The 23,551-nt window shown below is 38.5% G+C and overlaps 1 protein-coding gene across 3 annotated transcripts in view; it reads right to left on the minus strand.

The window, feature by feature from the left end:
- Positions 1-23,551, minus strand: part of Togaram1 (TOG array regulator of axonemal microtubules 1) — a 61,092-nt gene that overhangs the window by 10,205 nt on the left and 27,336 nt on the right. For 2 of the 3 annotated variants that reach the window (XM_050138810.1, XM_050138807.1), the window contains 10 exons: positions 21,804-21,953; positions 20,424-20,504; positions 17,069-17,244; positions 13,293-13,446; positions 11,106-11,259; positions 8,277-8,382; positions 7,676-7,911; positions 4,906-5,064; positions 3,822-3,948; positions 1,482-1,600 (listed from right to left, as the gene is read on the minus strand). In XM_050138810.1, coding sequence (XP_049994767.1) covers positions 1,482-1,600; positions 3,822-3,948; positions 4,906-5,064; positions 7,676-7,911; positions 8,277-8,382; positions 11,106-11,259; positions 13,293-13,446; positions 17,069-17,244; positions 20,424-20,504; positions 21,804-21,953 — 1,462 coding nt within the window. The remainder of the gene's footprint in view (positions 1-1,481; positions 1,601-3,821; positions 3,949-4,905; positions 5,065-7,675; positions 7,912-8,276; positions 8,383-11,105; positions 11,260-13,292; positions 13,447-17,068; positions 17,245-20,423; positions 20,505-21,803; positions 21,954-23,551) is intronic. The other variant, XM_050138809.1, reaches the window with a different exon arrangement.

Here is a 23,551-nt window from a genome sequence, read left to right on the forward strand (position 1 = left end):
CCAAGAGAAATCAACTTAGGACACAAATATCCCAAGGGCTGACTTGCTGCTTCACCTTTTCCGAGTGTGGTCACTGGCTCAACAGTTTTACAAGAGACTGCAGGTACTTTGCATTTGAGAGCTGAGGGGCCTGCCAAGCTTTAGTGGCAGCTGCAGCTATTTGGGCAAATACTCCTGGATCATACAGAATTTGTTGCTGCAAATCAGCATAAGCCCCAGCCCCAGCCCCAGCCCCAGTTAACATATCTAGATTACGTTGAGCTTGACCTGCTAGAGCATTTGATTGGGCCATTTGCATTCAATTTTCCTGATATTCCCCTTGCCATAGGAGATAATCTCCCCCAGATAAGACAGCACAACGTAATTGCTGCCAATCACTTGGTGTTAAATTCAGAGTGGAGAAAGACTCTACCATGGCCAACGTGAAGGGTGCTTGAGCCCCCTATGCAGCAACAGCTTCCTTGAATTGCTTCATTTCTTTAAATTGTATTGCAAAATGTTGGTGAATTATTTGCCCTGGGTTGTTGGTGTCTGGCACCTCCATTACTGGTGCAACCATGTGTGTAGGATGGAAGCAAACTCCTTTGTTTTGTTCAATGTTAGAGCCCCTACTTAACTGCGACCACCAGTGGGGCCGAGGGAGTTGGGTGTGAATCTTATTTTACTTTACATTTCTCAGTTTTCTACGGAGATTTCTTATTTCCCTACGTATATTTCCTCCTCATCCTCATCTTCTGATGATTCCTCACTATTATCCTCTACAAACTCTAACTCATCAAACTCCTCTCTAGCGACTGACTGTTTTCTGAACAAGGCAGAGAAGATACTGCCAACAATTCCCATCTTAATTCCTCAATACATCCCCGTTGGCTGGAACGACCCTGTCCGCTTACCTCTCTATCTCAGCGGGGCCTCCAATTGCCTTGCCTGCACGGCCTGGAACCTAGCGAAGGACGTCAGGATTAACACATACCAAAATCCACCCTCACCTTCCGAGGGCGACCTCTCAGTGTTCCCTAGTTCCCAATATCTTGGTGGGACCTCCAACTGAACCGCACTGTGCCCCCGTCTGTGCTCTATGCCCTACAATACAGTTCGCAAGCTTTGGGCAAGAGGCTGGAGGTTGAGCAAACATACACAGAGACAGACACACAGACGACTAATCACTGGTACGAAGCCCTTTCTTTCATAGCACCATGGAGGCTTAAAATACCCAGCAGTCAATGGCCAACAGGTGAAAATCCCATCTTCTGATCCTCTAGGCTAATACCGGTAAGTTCAGTAACACTACAATTTACCTAAGGTGCATGTAAAGTTTCCAGGTATATATAACTTCCCAATTAAGGTTAGTTAGCTCAGATTTTCTAGGTTCTTACTAAACATTTAAGACTCATTAAGTTTGACGAATACTACTGAACTAGGTCATGAGAACATGAAGTTGAGATCATTTCTCAAATTGTGTGGACTTCTGATTACATTACCTTTCACCCGAACTGAAAGCATCTCGAGAAACAGATGATGATCTCGTGTGTCCAACACTGCCAGTGTGAGAACGCCTTCCTTTTGCTGACGGCGTGTCTAGAGGTATCTCTCCCAAGCCCTGTAAGGAAATAAAAGTCAATGGGAGACATGTTTAAACTAGCAGTGCATTAACTTACACAGCAGCTTTTCAAAGCAGACTGTTAAAACACACAATGTGTTTTACGGAGCCTGGAGAAAAGGCTCAGTGGGTAATAGCACTTGCTGTGCATGCCTGATACCTGAGATACCTGAGTTCAATTCCTGAAACCTACATAAAAGTAGGATTGAATGGGGAGAACCAATACTACAAAGTAATTCTGACCTCCACAAGCTCATGAGGGCATGCTCACAACTGCACACACACATGCACACACACACACACAAATGATAAATGTGTGAAACGCTAAGTGTTTAATAATAGAGGTTTTTAAAGGTATAGATACACAAAATACCTTGGGAGTAATGGTAAACTAACAGAGTTTGATGCCAGCACTGCCAAATTTACAGTGTGTGTTAATATGCTGTATGATTAGACACTCTCCCATCACCACCATATTGAGGATTAACCCTGGGCTTTGTCCATTAGTGATCTAATTCATAATCACTCTTTATCTCAAACAGGATCTTACCATGTAACTGCCTGGAGCTCACTACTCAGACCAGGCTAACCAAATTCACAGAACTCCACCGGCCTCTGCCTGCCAAGTGCTAGAATGAAAAATGTGAACCACCAAACCCTGTCTTACTCTCTAAAATTAAAAAAAAAAGATTACATTTTATTTTTGATTATCTGAATACATATAGGAACTTGCACATCGAGTACAGTGCCCATGGAAGCCAGAAGAGGGCATTAGATCACCTGGGGTGGAGTTACAGGCAGTTGTGAGCTGTCCACTGTGATGGTGAACTCAAGGTCTCTGCAAGATCAGTATCACTGTTTAACCACTGAACCATTTTCCCAAAACTTAAAGTACTTTTCTCAAGGCTTAAAATGTACACAGAAAAGAAACAACCCATAAGTAGTGAATTTTTATATAAACCAGGAGCAAGAACACGCATTGGCTTAGCACCATTTAAAACCCCATGGGTAAAGGCAATGCTGCCAAAACTGGGTGGAGGCTGGGCCCTAAAATCCACAGGAAGGAAGAGAAACCTGCTGTCCTCTATCTAACCTACATGCATACTTATCATGGTACACACACACACACACACACACACACAAAATTAAAGATTTTTCTACTTATTGTACTGGAAATGACTCATAAATAGAATCAACTTCATTTTAGTCAGCTGTTTGCACGGCTATTTTAATAAGTTCTATACGAGTAAGAATCTCTATGAAATAGTCAAATCGACAGACAGAAGAATAGCTCTAAGATACCTGTTACTATATATCTTTGTAATATCCCTTTATAAATCAGTCTTCCTGAGCCCATGTCATTAAAAAAATGACATAAAGCTACGATATAAGAATTATACATTAAATACATTAAAAATAAATATGCTTTCTCATTTTTTGTCCTATCCTCATTTTACAAAAAATAAAAATTCTAGTTGCAGAATGAAGTGCTACGCTGAACAGCATATGGTTGGAAACTTTCAGAACAATAATGCAAGCTTACAATTGTAACAGACCAAACAACATCCTAACATATTACCTTAATATTTTCTTCAAACAGTGTCTTACTTTCATTTAGGTTTTTTATTAAGATTTATCTTAAGAATTATTTATATTATTATCTTATATGTTTTGCCTGCCTATAAGCCTGGTACCTGGAGTTCAGAAGAAGATACTGAGTCCCCTGGAACTCAAGTCACAAACAGTTGGGAGCTTCCATGTAGGTGCTCGGTATTGAACCTGGGTCCTCTGGAAGAGTACCTATGGTCTTAACCACTGAGCCATTGCTCCAGCCTCATAATTTAAATCTTAATAAGCAATAAACATTTACTCTTCAAGTCCGATAGTACATATATCTACTTAGAATTGCAGGTTAACCCTATTTCAAGATGGGTAACATAGAAATGATCTAAAAAACAGTTGTTACCGTTCTTTATGTTTTTGAAAAAATATATATTAGTTATTTGTATTTATTTCTTAATTCAATATTTATTTATTTGGAGCGTGGACCGGTCTTTTTGAAACTGGGTACTATGTTGTCAAGGGTAGACCAACACTCAACATGTAGCTGAGGATAACCTGAACTCCTTTGGTTCTCCTGCTCCACCTTTCAAGTGCTGTGAGAGCCTAGCTTATAAGCTTTGCTTTTTAAATTGTTTTACACAATAAACAACTTACATACCTTTTGCCGTAAATTTTTAACAGATTCTTTAATATATGGCAAATCTTTAGATGGGATATACTTTTCAAGCATTTTTTCAAAGTTAGGATGACCCATCATGAGGAAAAGCATCTTTCGACCATAATACCTATGGATATGTGAGAAACACATTAGTGCATTTTCATACAGTAACGAACTGTTTCTGCCCTGGATGCATTTTGCCCAATGGGTGAGGCTATGACAGAGACTGCTGGTCCCTTATGTAGGTAAATCACTGAAATTCAGACACATTGACTGTCCTTGAGCGAATAGCATTCCCCTATTCTCCTGTCTGCCCCCTTTTAAAGTTACTGTAGCTTAGATCTTTCAACCACGAGTCAGACGGAAAGCACAAAGGTATGGCTAGTTTTGTTTGTTTTTTACATGTGTTATGGTCCATATTCAAGCTTGTACTCAGACGCATCATCTCTGTCTTGGCCTCCTCACACACTGACCTTGCTGCACATCTGACCTTAGTTAACCTTCTCTACATCCTATCCTTCTGACTCACTCTCTCCTTTTCTAACTCAAACTTAGCTAGATGCCACTCTTCAAAATTCTATTTTCTGTCATTTAAGGTATAAATTTTAAAAATGAAGCTAATGTTAGAGGACACAATTAAGGTTGCTATGCTACTGAAATGGTGGGGTAGTCTTCAAGCTAGGATTATGTTACATAAAACTAAACATGATCCTTTTAGGGTAAAGGAGCCAAATGTCATTCTAACAGAGGAACATCAGGCACCATAGAGGTGCACACTGGAGATATGCTTCTGCCTTTGGAGTGCTGGGAAAGATGTGTGCCGCCACTGCCTGGCCTAAGGCCTTATTTCTAAAATTTAGGGGCCAGCAAGATGATTCAGTGAATAAAGGCACTGGCTTCCAAGCCTGATGACTTAATTTCAATCCCCAGAACCCACATGATAGAGAGACTGTCCTTCAACCTGCACATGCACACCATGGCACATATATGTCATGATATGCTCATGTGCCACACATACAAAATGAGCAAATGTAAATTTTTAAAACAAACAAAAAAGACTTAGCAAATATTACCAATTATTCACCTGGTTTCTTGTGAGCTATCTTGAGCAAACTTAGCAGCAGCAGGCAGTAAGCGTTCAGCCATATCCTTTGTTCCAGACAAAATACGCTCTGGTTCCATAAATTCTACTACCTCTGCCAAATGCTGGGCTGTACATCTTCTTACTGCAATGTGCAGATGACTGCAAAGCAAACACGACCATGCAAATCCAAGTTGAGGCATGAACTATTTCCAACAGACGTAGAGTTTAACAAATTTGATAAAAAAAACAAAAAATTAACCATTTGTCATGGGGCGGGGAGGTTGCAGGGGCAGAGGGTTGATACGAAGGGACGGGGAAATGGATGGGATAGAGATGATGTGAAAGAAACAAAGAATAAATAAAAAGAAAAAAATTAACAACTTCTCATTAATCACCTGAGAGGCTGAAATAACACTGATTCACATTAGTTATCTCTACCCAAGAAGATACATCAAAACTCTCAATTCTTTTTTATATATTAAGACTTGTTTAACAGCCTATATTGTGATTAATTTTAGAGAAGGTTCTGTGGGCTTCTGCAAAGAATATATATTCCACACCTGTGAGATGGAATATTCTGCAAACAGCTATTAAATCTAACTGGTCTGTGTTGTTATTGTTATTATTATTATTAGTGTGTGTGTGTGAGTGTAGCAGCACACACGTCAAAGTGCATATGTGGAGGTGAGAAGACAACCTTCAGAACCTTCAGGAGTCAGTTCTCTTCTTCCACCATGGGATCCAGCTATAGAATTCCAGTAGTCAGGCTTGGCAGCAGGCACCCTGGCCTGCTGAGCCATCTCATCTAATGAAGTTTCTTTGGTGAAATTTTGTTTGGTTGACCTATCAAAAGACTTGAGTAGGACAATGAACTTGCACACTGGTACAGAACCAAGACCTTTCTGGCCTTTCATTTCCTTTTAGTGTTTCTCTTCTGAAGTTAGGAGTATCAAACATTAAGTGCATTTGCTACTTAACAGTTTCTTGATAAACTGTTCCCTTTATTTATTATTCTGTATTAATCATTATCCCTTCTGGTTAGTTTCGATTTGAATGCAGTTGGTATCAAAACAGCTACACTAGCTTGATTCTGGTTTACATTCGCTTAAGATGTTGACATCCATGTTTTGCCTCTCAGTTGGTATCTTTCCCAGTGAGGTGTGCGCTTCCTATGAACAGGTATGAATTTGGTTTTTAATTTTGTCAGTTGGTCTGCTTCTTTCATTTTTATTTATTATTTATTTTGAGGAAGGTTTTGCTATATAGCTCTAGTTAACCAGTACCTTGCTAGACAGGCCAGGATGATTTCTAACTCAGACGTCTTCCTGCTTCTGCCATCCAAGTTCTGGGGTTAAAGGTGTACGGCAACACACCCAGCGTGATCTGCATTTGTTAAATGGTGAGTTGAGCCCATTTCTATTTACGGTTCCTATGGAAAGGTTGGCAATTCGCAATGGTTTTTGTGAACTGGCTCTGCTTGGTTGGACTGTTGTTGTTAGTTCTTCTCTTTCTCCCTAATCATATTAGGGGCTTGACTGCTTACTGTGCCAGACGTGGTGGGTTTTCTCACGTCATCTACTCCTCTCATGAAATGTATTCTTTTCAGTACTCACATGAATGAGACTTTCTTTCTCTTTAGTGTACAGTATTCCTTGAAGTATTTTCCTCAGTGCTAGTTTGCTTACCATGAATTGCCTTAGTTTGTGCATTATGTTGAAATCTCCACGTTTCTCCATCAGGTTTAGAAGATAACTTCGCCATATATAACAACCAAGGTTGACAATTATTTACTTCTACAGCTTAAAATATATCATTCCACGCTTTCTGGGCTTTGAGTGTTACCAGTGAGAGATTTGATGTTATTCTCATGTGCCTGTCTTTTTAGGTAAGCTGGTGTTTTCCCCTTATAGGCTTGTTTTTGTTGCTATTATTAAAATCATTCTCTTAACAATTTGCATGTGGGTATGTATGCTGTGTGAAGTGTGGAGGTCAGAGGACGATGGTGAGAATTGTTTGCATCTTGCACCATTTAGGTTCTGAGGATCAAACAAAGGTCATCAGGCATGGTGGCAAGAGGCTTTTGCCAGCTGAGCCCTCTTGCCAGCCCCTTCCTCATAGCTTTTAATATTGTTTTCCTGTTTTGCATTTTGGACAATACTTTTATTAGCATTTATCAACTATACATAATAATGGAGTTCATGACAACTTTTTACATCTTGACTATGATTCATTTTTTTTTTTTTTAAATATTTATTTATTATGTATACAATGTTCTGTCTGTATGCCTACAGGCCAGAAGAGGGCGCCACACCTCATTACAGATGGTTGTGAGCCACCATGTGGTTGCTGGGAATTGAACTCAGGACCTTTGGAAGAGCAGGCAATGCTCTTAACCACTGAGCCATCTCTCCAGCCCCCTTGACTATGATTCATTATGGAGAGGTTTCTCTCGATCATGTCTATTTGAAGTTGTAAATGCCTTTATGTTGTGAGTTGTATTTCCATACCAGGCTCAGAGGCAGCTTCTAGCCTGCCATCTTACCCTAAAGAAGTGATAAAGATGACTGACAACAGTTAAACTTTACTTAGCTCCAGATTTTGAACAAATGTAATATTATTAAAAAACAAATTTATGGCTCTTTTCCTGTTTAACATATGATTTTTTATCATGGAAAAATTATTTTTGCAAAATTTGCTTTTACCCTCACTGTGCACAGAAGTATAATTTGATTCTTAGTTTAAGGGTATTTCAAGATTATTTTGACATTACCTTTGTCCTCCATTGATAAGAGCAATGACTGCACGTGCAGGAGTGACATTATTAACCATAGCTCTCAACGCCTTGTCCACATCTTCTCGTATGAATGTGTTAGACTCTCCAGCCTTGTGCAGCAAGGCTCTTACTGTAGTATCTAGCTCTTGATCCATGCTCTTCCTCAGATACGTGAAAAGATCACTTAGACACACCACAGCAGCACGTGACACCCCAGACCGTAAATTTTTCACCTAAAAAACAACTTTGAAACGTGAACTTCCCCCCCACATGTTGTCAGAAATGCAGCAACATCCCTCTGGAATGAGTTCTGACATTAAAGTAAGATATCTGATTATGTGAACTTGCTCTGTAAAAGCTTTGCCTCCCCAATGTTGGAATTAAAGGCTTGCATCACCATACCTGGTCATGATTATGCATTATTATATATCCTCCACATCAACATCAAATAACTTTTCAAATATTACAAATTAAGAAAGCCCTACTTCAAATATAAATACTCAAAAATGTAGTACAGAACTGTCTAAACAGTTTGAAACTCAAATAAGTGTATGTAAATTTCTAATTAAACAACACTCAATTTATCTGAAAACATTACCTCTTGAACTACTGCAAAGTTTGTTTCGTGCAACTTTGTGTTCAACAAGTCAGAGTGGAAAGCAGCTAAGCATCGGATAAAATTCAGTCCCTCCATCTTCTTCTCCCTATGGACAGACAAATGACAAAATCATCTTTCAAATGGGATTTAATTAGAACAGAATCGCAAATGCTTTTTGTGGGGAGGGGGCAATGAGGAAACAATTATTTCCTTAATAGTTAGTAATCTTTAAAATCCAAGTAAGTAACTTTTTTCTTTTTTCTTTTGGTTTTTCTAGACAGAGTTTCTCTGTGTAGTCCTGGCTGTCCTGGAACTTGCTCTGTAGACCTGGCTGGCCCCGAACTCAGAGATCTGTCTGTTTCTGCCTCCTGAGTGCTGGGATTAGAGGTGTGTGCCACCTCCACCACCACAAATAACTTTTAATAGCAAAAACCAACATAAGAGTCAAGCTAAGGTATTATTTCAGTAAAAGTACCATCTTCTTTCTGGAAAGTAGAGACAAATAACAAATGAAAGTTAAGAAAAATAGTGAGAAAAAAGCTAGCTGTTAGCTCGTTAGTGAGGAAACAATTCACAAGCAAAAGTTGATGATTTTCTTTCCTTTTTTTTTGTGGGGGCGGGGTGGGGAGATTTGACATAGGGTTTCTCTGTCCTCAAATTAAAAGAGATCCGCCTGCCTCTGCCTTCCAACTGCTGGGATTAAAGGCGTGCGTCACTATCGGCCAGCTAGATTTGATGGTTTTCATCTTGTAGGTACAGAGAATGGGAAGTATGGAAGAACTTTAGCTGGTAATGCTGCTCTGTTCATTGTGTGTACTATCTGTGAGCATGGGCACATGCCATGCTATCTATGTGGAGGTCAAAGGGTTCTCTGGAAGCGCTGCTAGTGTTCAACCTCTGAGCCGTCTTTCAAGCCCAGACTTATTTTATATATAAGCGTGTATATGTACACATGTGAGTGCAGGTGCCTACGGAGTCCAGAAGAGTGTGTCAGATCCCAGGGAGCTGTAGTTACAGTTGACTGTATTCTAGCACATGGATCCTGGAAATCACAACCAAGTCTCTACAATAGCGAACAAGTGTTCTAAACCAAAGATCCATTTCTCTAGCCCTAGACATTTTTAATTCATTTTTTTTTTTTTTTTTGTCTTTTGCTTGTGTTTTTTAAGGACAAGGAATTATACAGTCTAGGCTGCCTCAAACTCATTATGTAGCAGGGTCTGGCTTTGAACTCCTGACTTTCCTGCTTCCACTTCCTGGATTACAGGAATGCACCACCTCAACATCTCTAACATACAACAGCAGAGTTGAGTACTCAAAACAGAGACATCTGTTATCTAAAAATATGTGCTCTCTGACTCTTGGCTAAGGAAAGACTGCCCCTGATTAAACAATGGTAGCTTAAGCAGGGCGGTGGTGGCGCATGCCTTTAATCCCAGCACTTGGGAGGTGGAGGCAGGCGGATCTCTGTGAGTTCCTGGCCAGCCTGGTCTACAAGAGCTAGTTCAAGGACAGGCTCCAAAGCTACACAGTGAAACCCTGTCTCAAAAAGCAAACAAACAAACAAAAAAGTAGCTTAGAGAACACCAGAGAACTTAATTCCATAGTACTCCTAAAGGAAAACAGAATAAAAGAATCACAAGGTATTACAGCAGGAAAAGAATCAAGAGACTGATTGTTCTGAGGTAAAGTAAAAAGTTTTCCAAGAGGAGAGACCAAGAAATGAATAGTGTAGACTTAGCAAAATAGTGACTGTGTAGTTTTAGTGAAAGGATTCCTAATTGAAAGCTAATTAAAGAATATTAAGAAGGTGAACATAGGGTAAAACTAAAGTTAATGGGTCACCCTTTTTTTTTGAGAACATTCAGTTTAAGGAGAAAGTAGAAATGGGGAAATGCATACAGCTTATGGAGATTTATTTTGAAATTAGAAATATATATTATAGCACACTTTTGGCATGGGGGTTTACTGGGGATTGGTTTACAAACCAAGGGCCTGGCACATGTCAAGCATATGCATTACCACTGAGCAATACCCCAAGTTCAGCAGCCCGGCTTGATGTTGATGAGCACACTCTAGCAGAGGCAAAAGGGATGATGGAGTGTAGAAGGAACTAGAGAAGAAAATGAGAGAAAAAAAGCAGCCAGCAGATACTCTAGCACAAACACTGCCAAGTATATATTGCATTTGGTATTTTCAATGATCCCAATACTGCAGTTGTTTCTAAGTTGCTTATTATACATTGTATTTCAAGTGAATTATGAGATATACAGTCTAATGCCAAAGGTTTTACATAACTCATAATAAAGCTAAAATATGTCTTTATGGTATATAAGTTAAAACATAACTGTTAATATATCTGAGGCAGAAGTAGCAACATTAATAAGTTCAAAAGAGTCAGCACTTGGGAGGCAGAGGCAGGCGGATCTCTGTGAGTTCGAGACCAGCCTGGTCTACAAGAGCTAGTTCCAGGACAAGCTCCAAAACCAGAGAAACCCTGTCTCGAACCACCCCCCCCCCCAAAAAAAGCAAGAGTCAGCTGGACCTGGATAGAAGTGGGAGGACCTTGGACTTACCGCAGGGCAGGGAATATGGACTGCTCAACATTCTTGAGAGGGAGGGGGAATGGAGTAGGGAGGAGGGGGAGAGGGGTAGGGGAGTGGGGGGAGAGGGCGATGTGTGGGAGGAGGGGGAGGGAAATGGGAAACGGGGAGGAAGCGGAATTTTTTTTTCAACAATTTAAAAAAAATTAAAAAAAAGAGTCAGCTGCCTAAGAACTAAAATAATCTCAATGATACCGGGATAGCATTAAGAACGGTGTTGATTTACCAGTCCTCATCAGCTAGAAGCCGTAAGGCTTCTGTCAGGGCTATTTCTGGTTTGGAAAACGGTCGTAATTCCAATGAATCCATTATCTCTGGACTATGAGTGACAGAAGACATTCTTTCTTTATACTGTGGAATGACTCCGGGAGATGTTTCACCTAAAACAAAACATTAAATAAGGCAACAAAGAACCTTTACATAAAGGATATAAACATACTCAACTATAGATGTTAAATGAGTATTTCCTCATATAACATTAGTAGCTTTAGTTTGTTAAAACAAACAAAAACTTTGCAATAACTTCAAATCACACCTATTTAAAACTATATCTTTTATATTAATTTTTTCATATAAAATCATTCTTTTCTCATATAAAATACTGCAACTGGAATATCCTGGTGAGACTGACAATTCCAATAACTAAGAGTGACACAGAGCAACTGAGCTGTAGCATCAGCAACATAAGGAAGATGTACATCCAAAACTATACATATATGTCTGTGAACATGTGTGTGTGTATGTGCACACACAGTGCTTGAGAGGCAAGAAATGACCATCAGATCCTTTGGAACTGAAGTCACAGACAGTTGTGAGCTGCTGTGGGATGCTGGGATGAACCATGTCATCTAGCCAGTGCTTTTAACCACTAAGCCATCTCTCCAGCTCCTTCTCCCTGGCTTTTATAAGATTAAAACATAGTGAAATTACTTGAGAATATTGATAGCTAAACTTCACAAATGCCTATTTTAACAGGTTGTAGGGTGATGACTTTAGGTAGCAAATTTACATACTAACACCTCCCATCTGATTAGCTCTATTCACATAGAATTTCAAGAAGAGTTCTGCACTTCTTGAATATGCTAGACCTTTTTATTTTTACTTTAAGAAAATTTTGAGCTGGGTGATGGTGGCGCACACCTTTAATCCCAGCACTCGGGAGGCAGAGGCAGGCGGATCTCTGTGAGCTCGAGACCAGCCTGGTCTACAGAGCTAGTTCCAGGACAGGCTCCAAAGCCACAGAGAAACCCTGTCTCGAAAAACCAAAAAAAAAAAAAAAAAAAAAAAAAAAAAAAAAAAAAAAAAAAAAAGAAAATTTTGTGCACAATTATATTTATACATTAATTTTCTTCTATTTCTTGATATGCACTTTAAACTCAGCATAAATTTAAGAATGAAAATACAGTCTACGAAGTTTAGTTTAACAAAAGTAATTAAGAAATACTACTTAATGTTTACCAAAGCTCACAAAACAGTTCAATTTAACCTATTCTTTTTTGATAGTTTGTTCTATACCCAAGAACTATCCATTGGTCTTAAAGGCATCTCAGGAGACGACTCTCAATAACGTACTTGACCTGATTTCTATCCCTAGGACCCATGGAAAAAGATGGATGTAGCAGCACAGGCCTCTGATCTCAGCCCTGTGGAGGCAAAGAGAGAAGAATCCCCACAACTGTGGCCAACTATTGTAGCTGACTCTGTAAGATCCAGGTTCAGTGAAGACTTCAACTCAAAAAACAAGGTAGAAAATGACTTCAATGTCAACCTGTGACCTGCATAAACCCATACACAAGTACATGAATACAAACACCTAAGTGCACAAACCTGAACATGAAGACACACACACACACGCACATGAACACTCAAAAGCTATGCCCCAGAATTCATGGCACCTACTCTTGCCTAAGTGTAAAATATATAGTAAAAAAATACTGAAGGACAAATAGAATAGATGGTCAATAGTGACTTACTCTTTTAAATTACATTTATTCTTGTGTACACACACCATGGTGCACTTTTGGAGGGCAAAGTATGACCTATGAGAGTTGCTTCTCACCTTTCATTATGTCACCAGGTTTGGCAACATTTGCCTTTACCCTCTGAGCTAGCTCATTAGCCTTAGAGAGACTTTTGATCAAGATCTAACACAAACTCCACTATCTCAATGACCTCAACTATAGCAAGTGAAAGAGGGGTATCTCCAGTGAGTATAGAAGGGACTGTTAAATCAACCTGGATATAAAAAAAATCTAGATACTCACATATATAAAAAACTGAAGCCTGTTTCCAGTTCTTCAAGCTAATCAAAGGCAGAATCATCTACTATCCATCTATTCCACCGTTCTCTGTTACAACTGTATTGGACCTCATGCACCCACATTAAATAACAAGCATTCGTAACATTACTTACTTTCAGATGTCATTTTCTCAGTTCCTGTATGTTTTATTCTTTCCCAGGGATTCAGCTCTTTCCTTTCACAATCTTTAGCATCAAAAAGCTCTTGTTCTTCTTTTCTCTTTTGTCTCATCTTGTCATAAGTAGATTTTGCAATAGAAACTTTAGTCTGCATGAAGAAGTTGAAATGTCTGTGCTGTGGAATAACCCTTCTGCACACTATGAAAATGTGTTGCTCTCATTGTTAACAAAAAGCTGATTAGCTGATAATAAGGCAGAATTTTTGGGGCAGAGAGAATGCTAGGAAGAAGGGCAAAGTCTGAGAAGTCGAGAGAGATGCAGAAAGAGGCAAGATGACCATGCATACAGCGTTGAAAGAAGGTGCCGTCAAGTGGCAGAGAGTAGATAAAAAATATGGGTTAATTAAAAATTTAAGAGTTAGCTAGTGGGGCTCAGTGGTTAAGAGCACTGACTGCTCTTCTAGGGGTCCTGAGTTCAATTCCCAGCAACCACATGGTGGCTCACAACCATCTGTAATGAGGTCTGGTACCTTCTTCTGGCCTATAGGTAGGATACTATATAAATAAATAAACTTAAAAAAAAGTTAGCTAGTAACCAGCCTGAGCTAGTGGCTGAGCATTTAAAATTAATACGAAGCCTCCATGGTTATTTGGGAGTGACTGCTGAGCCACAGAGAAACTCTACATACATATAGCATTTAGACTTAAATTCAAAGATTTCTTTCTATCCCAGCACTCGGGAGGCAGAGGCAGGCGGATCTCTGTGAGTTCGAGGCCAGCCTGGTCTACAAGAGCTAGTTCCAGGACAGGCACCAAAAACTACAGAGAAACCCTGTCTTGAAAAAAATCCAAAAAAAAAAAAAAAAGATTTCTTTCTAAAGGAAAAAAGGGGGATATGATATAGAAATGATAAAATGGTAGATTATCAAATGTACCCTAATCTAAAAGACAGTAATCTCAAAATATTTTACATTGGTATGGATTTTGGTTTATTGAGTAAATTTAAAGTTAATTTTGCTATACTGTATGTATGTTTCTACTCTTGTTTAGGGTATTGTGTTTATGCAGTTCATTTAAAATGTAATATATAATTAAGAAATATAGATTAATAGTCATCTATAATAGTCAAACTTATAGTCAGTCACATCAAGTATGTCTTTAGGGTCATACACGGATATATTTAGATAGATAGATAGTCTTCAAACACTTCAAATTCCTACAGAATATGACATTTAATATGTTTAATAACCTAAGGCTTGCCGGGCGGTGGTGGCGCACACCTTTAATCCCAGCACTCGGGAGGCAGAGGCAGGCGGATCTCTGTGAGTTCGAGACCAGCCTGGTCTACAGAGCTAGTTCCAGGACAGGCTCCAAAACCACAGAGAAACCCTGTCTCGAAAAACCAAAAAAAAAAAAAAAAAAAAAAAAAAAATAACCTAAGGCTTTTCATGACAGTGAGACACATCTGCTCCTGAGAGCACCAATTTACTTCAAAAGAGAATAAGGGGCATTGAAGAAACTCCATATGGGGTTGTTTTCTTTATGGCAAAAGCTGGCTATTTGGGCAAAGAAACTGCCCTTACAGTTTACCATCCAAACTGGACCAGCAGGATGCAAAAAAAGCAACTAACAAACTTTTTCAGTCCTTCAAAATTCCCTGCTTCTCAGAGATGTCTGTCAAATAACTATGTCTGTAGGCCAAAGTTAGATGCCCTAGTGAAGAACTTTGGGTAATTGTCCAGGCAGCCAGATGTCCTTGTTGTTAAGTAACATTTTACCCTTCTGTGATCTTTGATGGAGTTATAGACTAAAAAATTAAACTTATAGTTTTCCTTAGTTATGATAAAAAGTAAATTAGGTATAAAACTTTAGACTCACAAAGATAAACAATAGAGTATTTTCTCTAATTTTGCAGAATATAATGGACTTGATATTGTAATTTTTACTTGATAACTGCTTTTGTTATATATAATTTTACTATGCTAAAGTTAAAACCTTCTTTTTTTAATTAGACAAAAAGCAGGAAACACTATGGAGTAATCCTCTGTACATTGTGAAAAGATGTTGCTCTCATTGTTAAAAAAAAGCGGATTGGCCAATAGCTGGACATGATTTGGGGGCAGAGACAAATGGCTGAGAAGAAAGCCAGAGTCTGAAGAGTCAAAAGAGACACATAAAGAAGCAATATGAATATGCTGTGTTGAAAGAAGGGACCTCCACATGGCAGAGGGTAGATAAGATATATGGATTAATTTAAAATGTAAGAGTTAGTAACAGGCCTGAGCTATCAGATGATCATTTATAATTAATAATAAGTCTCTGAGTGGTTATTTTGAACTGGCTGGTAGGAGAGAAAAGTCTATTTACATATCTGGAAGTATTCAGAAAGTTTAACATTTAAAAATATCTTTATCTTAGAAAATTGTGTGTGTGTGTGTGTGTGTGTGTGTGTGTGTGTGTGTGTGCATAAAGAGAAAGAGATACAGAAGCACGCTAAATGTCTATATAAAGCAAATGATACTTTTTGTTTTGAGACAGGTTGGTCTTGGCCTCCTATAGCCCAGTTTAGCCTTGGTCTCTCTATGTAGTTGCATTACTGTGAACTCATGGTTCTTTTGCCCTTTCTTCTAAAGTGCCAGAACTACCAGCATACATATCTGATCCTAGACCAACTACATGGTTTTCAATCCTTATTTTAGAACTCCTGAAATCTGAAAGAATTATATAGTGCAGATATCCAACAAAATTCATGCTTAAGAGTATCAGTCTGGGGCTGGAGAGATGGCTCAGTGGTTAAGAGCATTGCCTGCTCTTCCAAAGGTCCTGAGTTCAATTCCCAGCAACCACATGGTGGCTCACAACCATCTGTAAAGAGGTCTGGCGCCCTCTTCTGGCCTTCAGGCATACAGACAGAATATTGTATACATAATAAATAAATAATTTTTTTTTTTTAAAAAAAGAGTATCAGTCTGTCACTGTTGGAATATATATACTCACAACCATAGTACATAAAGCACAGGTTCAGCATAAAATATATATATTACATTATATATTATAACATATATATATTGTACATTAGGTTCCGCATAAAACATATTACATATTATGTTATATACTATATATTTACATATTGTATATCAACAATTTAAGTGATTAAGAATCAGAAATTTCAATTACCTAAAATTTTAATCAAATGCGGAGACAGCTCTGTGGATAAAGAGTATGTTATTCAACTTTACTGTTCAAATGGTGGTGGCACACATTTTAATCCCAGTACTCCAGAAACAGAGACAGATAGATCTATATGAGTTCAAGGCTAGTCTGGTCTACAAAGTGAGTTCTAGGACAGCCAGAGCTGTTACATAGAGAAACTGTCTCAAAAAACAAACAAACAAACAACAACAAAAAAGAGTGTGCTGTTCAAACTTGCTAAACTCAAAGCCAGATATTGTGCTATATGCATCTATAACTCCAGTTCTCCTACAGCAAGACGGGAAGAAGAAACAGGAGAATCCCCAGAAGCTGTGCAACAGCTAGCCTGGCTTACACAGTGCAGTGACAGAGGTGCTCCTTAAAATAAGGTGTAAACTGCAGACCGACACACAAAGCTATATTCTGGCTTCCACATCAGCATGTGCATGCGTGTACGCACGTACAGACACACACACACACACAAAATAAAATTAAAGTTGTTAATTAAAAGATGTTTGCTATCCCACAGCTCATATAAAGAAAATAACAACATAGCTAAAGATTAGTAGAGAACCTTACATCTTTGTCATTTTCAGCATCAAGATATGACGGAGTATTTTGTGGGACTGCTCTTCCATAAATCCCTGAGGGCGGTTCAATGCTTGGTTTCACTGAGAATGTATCCTCATGTTCCAAAGAGGATATCACTGGTTGGTTGCAAGTTGTTGGTACTGAATTTGGATTTCCAAATACACCTGCAATCAACCAAACAACAAGCAATTATAGTCTCTGTAATGGCATTCCAGGTAACAAATTTTAAGGTTTTTCATTTAACACATGATAAAACATGTTAAATAATCATGAAGTATACAAACAAATATCCCACCCATGTAAGAAGACAGCTGTTCATGAAGATATAGGTCAAAATTGGACTTTTAAGTGAGGTTCAAGGGAAGACTCATAAGACTGCTGTGAACTAGGTGTTTAAGATGATTTTTAAGAGCACAACTTTAAACTGGGATTTGTTTACACAAGGAAGAAAGGGAAGCATAAATCCTGAGGTAGGGACATTTATATGGAAATCTGAACAAGTAAAAATATGTCCATGTATATAAGTTGTGGTGGTTTGAATGAGAATGGCCCCCATTGGTTAATAAATTTTAATGTGTGGTCACAAGGGAGTGTTGCTATTTGAAAGAATTAGGAGGTGTGGCTTTGTGGAAGGAAGTATGTCACTGGGTGAGGGATGTGAGGCTTTAAAAGCCTATGCTAAGCCTAGAGTCTCTCTCTTCTTCCTGCTTGCAGATCAGGATGGAGAACTCTCAGTTCTTTCTCCAGCACCATGCCTTCATGTTGCCATGCTTCTCACCATGATGATAATAGACTAAATCTCGGAAACTATAAGCCAGTTCCAATGAAATGCTTTCCTTTATAAGAGTTGCCTTGCTCATGGTGTCTCTTCACAGAAATGGAACACTGACCAAGATACAAGAGAAATTGAAATTACAGACTAAATCTTCAAAATAGCCTAGAGGTAATTTGAAGAGGGTATTTAATGAGATTATCAAGCAAATTATTTGCAGTGAAATCTATTTCATAATACTGAACAAAAAGATGCATTCCTAACTTGTTATGCCATGTTTGGCTTATCCCTGGGAGGCCTGTCCTTTTCTGAAGAAAAATGGAGGAGTGTGGATTAGGGGAAAATGGGAGTGGGGGTACTGAGGACGAAGGGAAAATTTTGGTGAGGATGTAATATATGAGAAGAAAACAAACAAATAAATAAAGGGTGCCTTCCTTGTTGTTTATCTTGCTACATCTTAGCTTCTCAGAGAAGAAGAGCAACTTCAGAGCACCACGGTCACTCCACTCTGCTTCCTGACTGCACACACAGGACATAAGTGACGATGGCTACAGCACCTAAACATTACAACCCAAGCTACTAACAGAACTTGGTAGTATAATCCACGTGGTAATTTTGCAAGCAGGCAAAAAGTAAGAGATAAAGGGCCATGGAAACTTGTGTCAAGATTCCAGAAAATTTGGTATCCAAGTAGTATGTGACAGGAATAGGTTCCATGCAGGCAGCTCCTTGAGAAGCTGCTGAATGAAACTGGGTTCTCCACAGTCTCAGGCATTTGAACACTTGCTCCCCACTTACTGATACTACTTGGGGAGATCTTGGAGGTAAGGCCTTGCTGGAGAAGTATGCCACTAGGAGGGCCAGCTTAGAAGGTTCATAGCCTTGCCTACTTCCTGTTTGCTGTCTCTGCTTCCTGATTCTACCACCATGCCTGCCACTTGCTGTCATGTCTTTCTACCATGATGGAATGCTATCTTGCATAGTTTCTGCTTCTGTTTCTGCCTCTTTGAGTTCCTGCCTTGACTTCTCTTCATGATGGACCTGTAACCCTTTCTTTTCCCAAGTCATTTTTATCACGGTAATAGGTACCACGGGACAAGCTATGAATGTGAAGGCTAATTTGTAATGAAGACTGTAGAATGTTGTTAGGAATCCCAGCACCACAGGATTATTTTTTTGAGGAATGCGTATTTTTTTATGTATGCATAGAGTGGAGCTGGCCTAAGAAGAAGGCAATGTGTTGCAAGTGGCAGAGTTGGAAAGATAGGGCTACTCAAAGCCATGGCCTAGATACTGTGATCACAAGCCACAGATGTCAGACATGTAGCTGAATGATATGGTGACAACTGTGTTGGGTTTTTGTCTTGCTTTGGTTCCATCTTTCCTTGGCTTCATTACTCCCTGTTGAAATGGGAATGTTTACTTTGTGTCATTGTATATTAAAGTATGCAACATGGTTTTTATCTTATTTTAAAATTTATTCTTTTTTTACTGGGGTTCATGCTAACAGACTGCCTTCAGTCTCAGAAGAGATTCTGAACTTCTTAATGGTAGGACTACTGGAATTTTGTTAGTTGGAATAAATATATTTTGTAATATGAGATGATCATGAACCTATCAGGCCAAAGGTGGAATGTTATGATTTAAAGTGATGTGTTTTAGCTGGGCAGTGGTAGCACATGCCTTTTATCCTAGCACTCAGGAAGCACAGGCAGGCGGATCTCTGTGAGTTCGATGCCAGTCTGGTCTACAAGAGCTAGTTCCAGGACAGGCTTTAAAGCTACAGAAAAACCCTGTCTTGAAAAACCAAAAATAAATAAATAAATAAGAAAATAAAAAAATAAAAGCCCATAAAGTGATGTGTTTGAATGTCAAACTGACAAGGGGTGGACTTGTGATAGTAAATCTACTCGACTGAAATTGTGATCATCTTGGAAACAATTCCTCCAGAGAAGTCTAACAGAGGGATGATGCACCCTGAAGGTGAGCGGGCTGACTAGAGAGCAGACAGTGAGTTGGGCAGGAGATTTGTCTTTCTGTTCTCCTTACTGCAGATACACTGGGAGCAGCCAGCTCACACTGCTGCCATCATGACTCCCCACCACAATGCACTGTATAATCTCAACTCAGGGGCCAAGTTCACCTCTTCATCCCATACGTAGCTTTTTGTGAGATATGAGAAAAGTAACTAAGATTTTTTAAGAAAAAGAAAATAATATTTAAAGACAATTTTGTTTCTTCAAGGTCGCCTTGCATCTCTGAAATATATAACAAGGGCTCACTTGGAATTTTCGTTAGAAATAAGAAATTTCACATTAAGTTACATTAATTGCTATACTGATAAAACCTATTTGACATTAAACTATAATATAGTTATTATAGATATCCCTAAGCTGCCTTACAAGTATCTAACTACTTCTGAAGGTTACTAAGATGAATGCCCCATGGTTTCATTAATGGGCAAAAATATAAAATTAAGTATTCATTTAAAATTATTTCAACTTAATGTTGACCAGTATTGCTTATGCATAGTAAATGCTTAAATTTAAAAGCTAGACAACTTAGAAATACCTTTTCCAACAATTACTACTGAGTCTTCTGATGTGAAGTCAAAATTGGAAATCTGTTGTAAATTTGATGACCTTGTAAATCCTAAAAGAAAAAGAAAAAGGAATAAAAAAAAAAAGAAACAAAGACAAGAAAGGCAAAACAGCACATTAAAAAGCACTCACTGTGGTATATTTTAGGATGTTATATAGCCTTTAAAAATTGAAAATTTATTTCATAACAAATCCAAATCAATCAATTCAATGAATATTTAAAATTAGAATACCCCCTAGCTACCACAGAGATCAACAACGAAACAGAAATCTTCCTTCCCTTGAGGAGCTTACACAGGCCAGGTTGAAGAAGAGAGAAACACACAATCATAGAATCATCACGCGATCGTCATCAGAAGCGGTGAAAGTGGAGAACAAAATTCAAGCCCCAGAACAGAAGAGGTCAATCTCAAGCCAAAGCATAATTTTCTAGGCTAACTTGGGTTACTTCCACACACAAATAAGTCACATCCTAACACACGACTGCCTCCCCATCCGTGATTTAAGATGATCAGGAGTAATGAAGCCCAGAGGTTCCCCCCTCCTTTTCCTTTTGGTCATTCTTTTTGAGGCAGGGTCTTACTATGCAGCCCAGGGTAGCCTCAAATGTCTGAGCATCCTGCCTCTGCCTCCTGAGTGCTGAGACTGCAGTGTGCACCACCATGCCCAGCTTAAATGTTGGTCTTAGCAGGTTCACAGCTGTCACATGCAAAAGGAAAAAAGGCAGCTCTTTACTTAATGAACTCACAATGGACCCCAGGCTGGCCTTAGATTCCGGGTAATTCTCCAGTCACAAGCTCCCAATGCTGAGACTACAAGTAGGAACTACTGTGCTGGCTAAGAAATTATTTTAAATGCAACTACCATAGAGTAACTTGAGAAATGGACAAAGCACTCGCCTGATGTCCTATTCACTACTGCAGTTTTAAAATACAACAGTTAAGGAGCTAGCGATTCCAAGAAGTTCTAGTAAGGGAAGGACTTTCCTGTTGCTTTGTCTGGACTCCATGGCTAACATCCACAGACATTCATTCACATGACTGCTCTCACTCTGAGTGAAGAAATGTCTTATAGAAAATCTGTTTGCATGTATGTATCTGCAAGCTCTTGGGGTAAAGCCCAGGGATTCCCAATTTTAACTAATGTTTTGTCCTTTGCATCGGCTCCTTTAGACAAGAGCATAGACCATAAATCCTAAAATGTTATTTCAGAGAAAACCTATCAGTAGAAAATGGTAAGTTGAAAACCTTAAAGTTAAGAATTCTTAGTTATTTTTCTTGGTATGCTTAGAGAAGATTCTGACTTAGATATATGGAATATTAAAAATTAATTTGTCATCAAATTTACAAACCTTTTGTATGCTTATGTCTTGGGGGTTCCTTATTTTGTATTTTTAAAGCACTAGGTGAAATGTCATGTGACCTATCATCTTCAAAATCACCACATCCAAACCCATAGTTCATACGTTGACCAATTATGCTTACACTGGATGTTGTAATCCCTATAAAATAAAATACATATTTATTTAAATAATTTAGGTAATATTTACAATAGGTGTATATCTCTCTTCTAAGTCTATTTTGCTGACTACACTTTTGAAAAGATCAGCAACATCATTGAAAATTATGCTAGTAATTTTAAAGTTTTACCATATTTTAAACTATGTAACTTTCAATGAAATAAAAAATGTAATGCTTGAAAGAGTTAACCAAATAATTGTATGTTATAGTTGATGTGGGGGTGGACACTTGTAATTCTAGCATCCAAGAATTAGATGTGGGAGGATCAGAAGTCTGAAGTGAGCCGAGACTACTAAAAAGTTCAAGGACAACTAGGGCTACAAAAAACAAACAAACAAACAAAACCCAAGAACTTAACTGATTAAATTAATAAATAACACCCTTAACTTGTCAAAAGAAAGAAAATAAATTCCCAATGTTAAAACAGTGGATTAAGGGGGCCTATGTTCTTCACACCTTTCTCTTCTGCACCCATGTGATGGGTGTCTCCTGGTTTGGCTAACGAGACAGTTAATTCCTTTAAGAACTCTATATCATACTCAGTAGACTGTAGGCTTTACCCTGCCACTTAACTGCTGAGAGACTCTGGGAAGACATTTAATGTATGTAAAATGGGAAGAAGAGTAGAAACTTAACCACAACTGTCACATGAATTAAATGTAGGAAATAGAGAGCTAGACATTGTGGTGTGTGCTTTAAAAGTCCTCATGCCTGGGAGGCAGAGGCAGGAGGAGCACAGTGAGTTCAGCACAGGCTATATGGTAAGTTCAAAGTCAGCCTGGTCTACACAGTGAAACCTTGTTTATATCTCCATCCCTGCAAGAAGAGGAAGAAGAAGAAAGAAGGAAGGAGGAAAGAAAAAAAAGAAAAAGAGAAAGCATAAAGAACTTAGTACACTGCCAAGCATATTGCAAATACTCAAATAGTATTAGATCTCTAATAAAAAATAAAATATAACACTATTATGTCCTTTTAATAAGTAAGAAAGAATTTAGTCAACATTTGAATGTTTAAACTGTCTATACTTACACTAATATTTTATCACTACTAGAGTTACATAATGTTGATTAAATAAAAATTCCTATTCAATACATTTGCATCACTGCCCATTTTCATACCTAGCTACATTTTAAACCAGAAAGCAGTAAGAATATACTTAATTTTTAAATAATGAAATACTTGGGGCTGAAGAGATGGCTCAGAGGTTAAGAGTACTGAGTGCTCTTCCAAAGGACTCGGGCTCAATTCCCAGCACCCATATGGCAGCTCACAATTGTTTTTAACTCCAGTTCCAGGGGATCCAACACTCTCACACAGACATATATGCAGGCAAAACACCAATGCACATAAAATAAAAATAAATGAATCATTAACAGTACAATACTTTATTGAAAACAAAATAGTTGGAAAAGTGCTAGCTACTGGAAGCTGGGCTAGGAAAACAGTAGACAAAGATTTTAGCTAAGTTCATCAAGTATAAAGAAGTATCTCTTCTAAGTGCTTACACATACATGGCCCTACCTTAGATCCCCAGTACCACATAAGACTGGCATGGTGGTCTTATACCACATAAAACACT

The sequence above is a fragment of the Alexandromys fortis genome, unplaced genomic scaffold (assembly GCF_014885135.2).
Source record: "Alexandromys fortis isolate MF-2015 unplaced genomic scaffold, M_Fortis_MF-2015_v1.1 scaffold_35, whole genome shotgun sequence".
Classification (NCBI taxonomy): domain Eukaryota; kingdom Metazoa; phylum Chordata; class Mammalia; order Rodentia; family Cricetidae; genus Alexandromys; species Alexandromys fortis.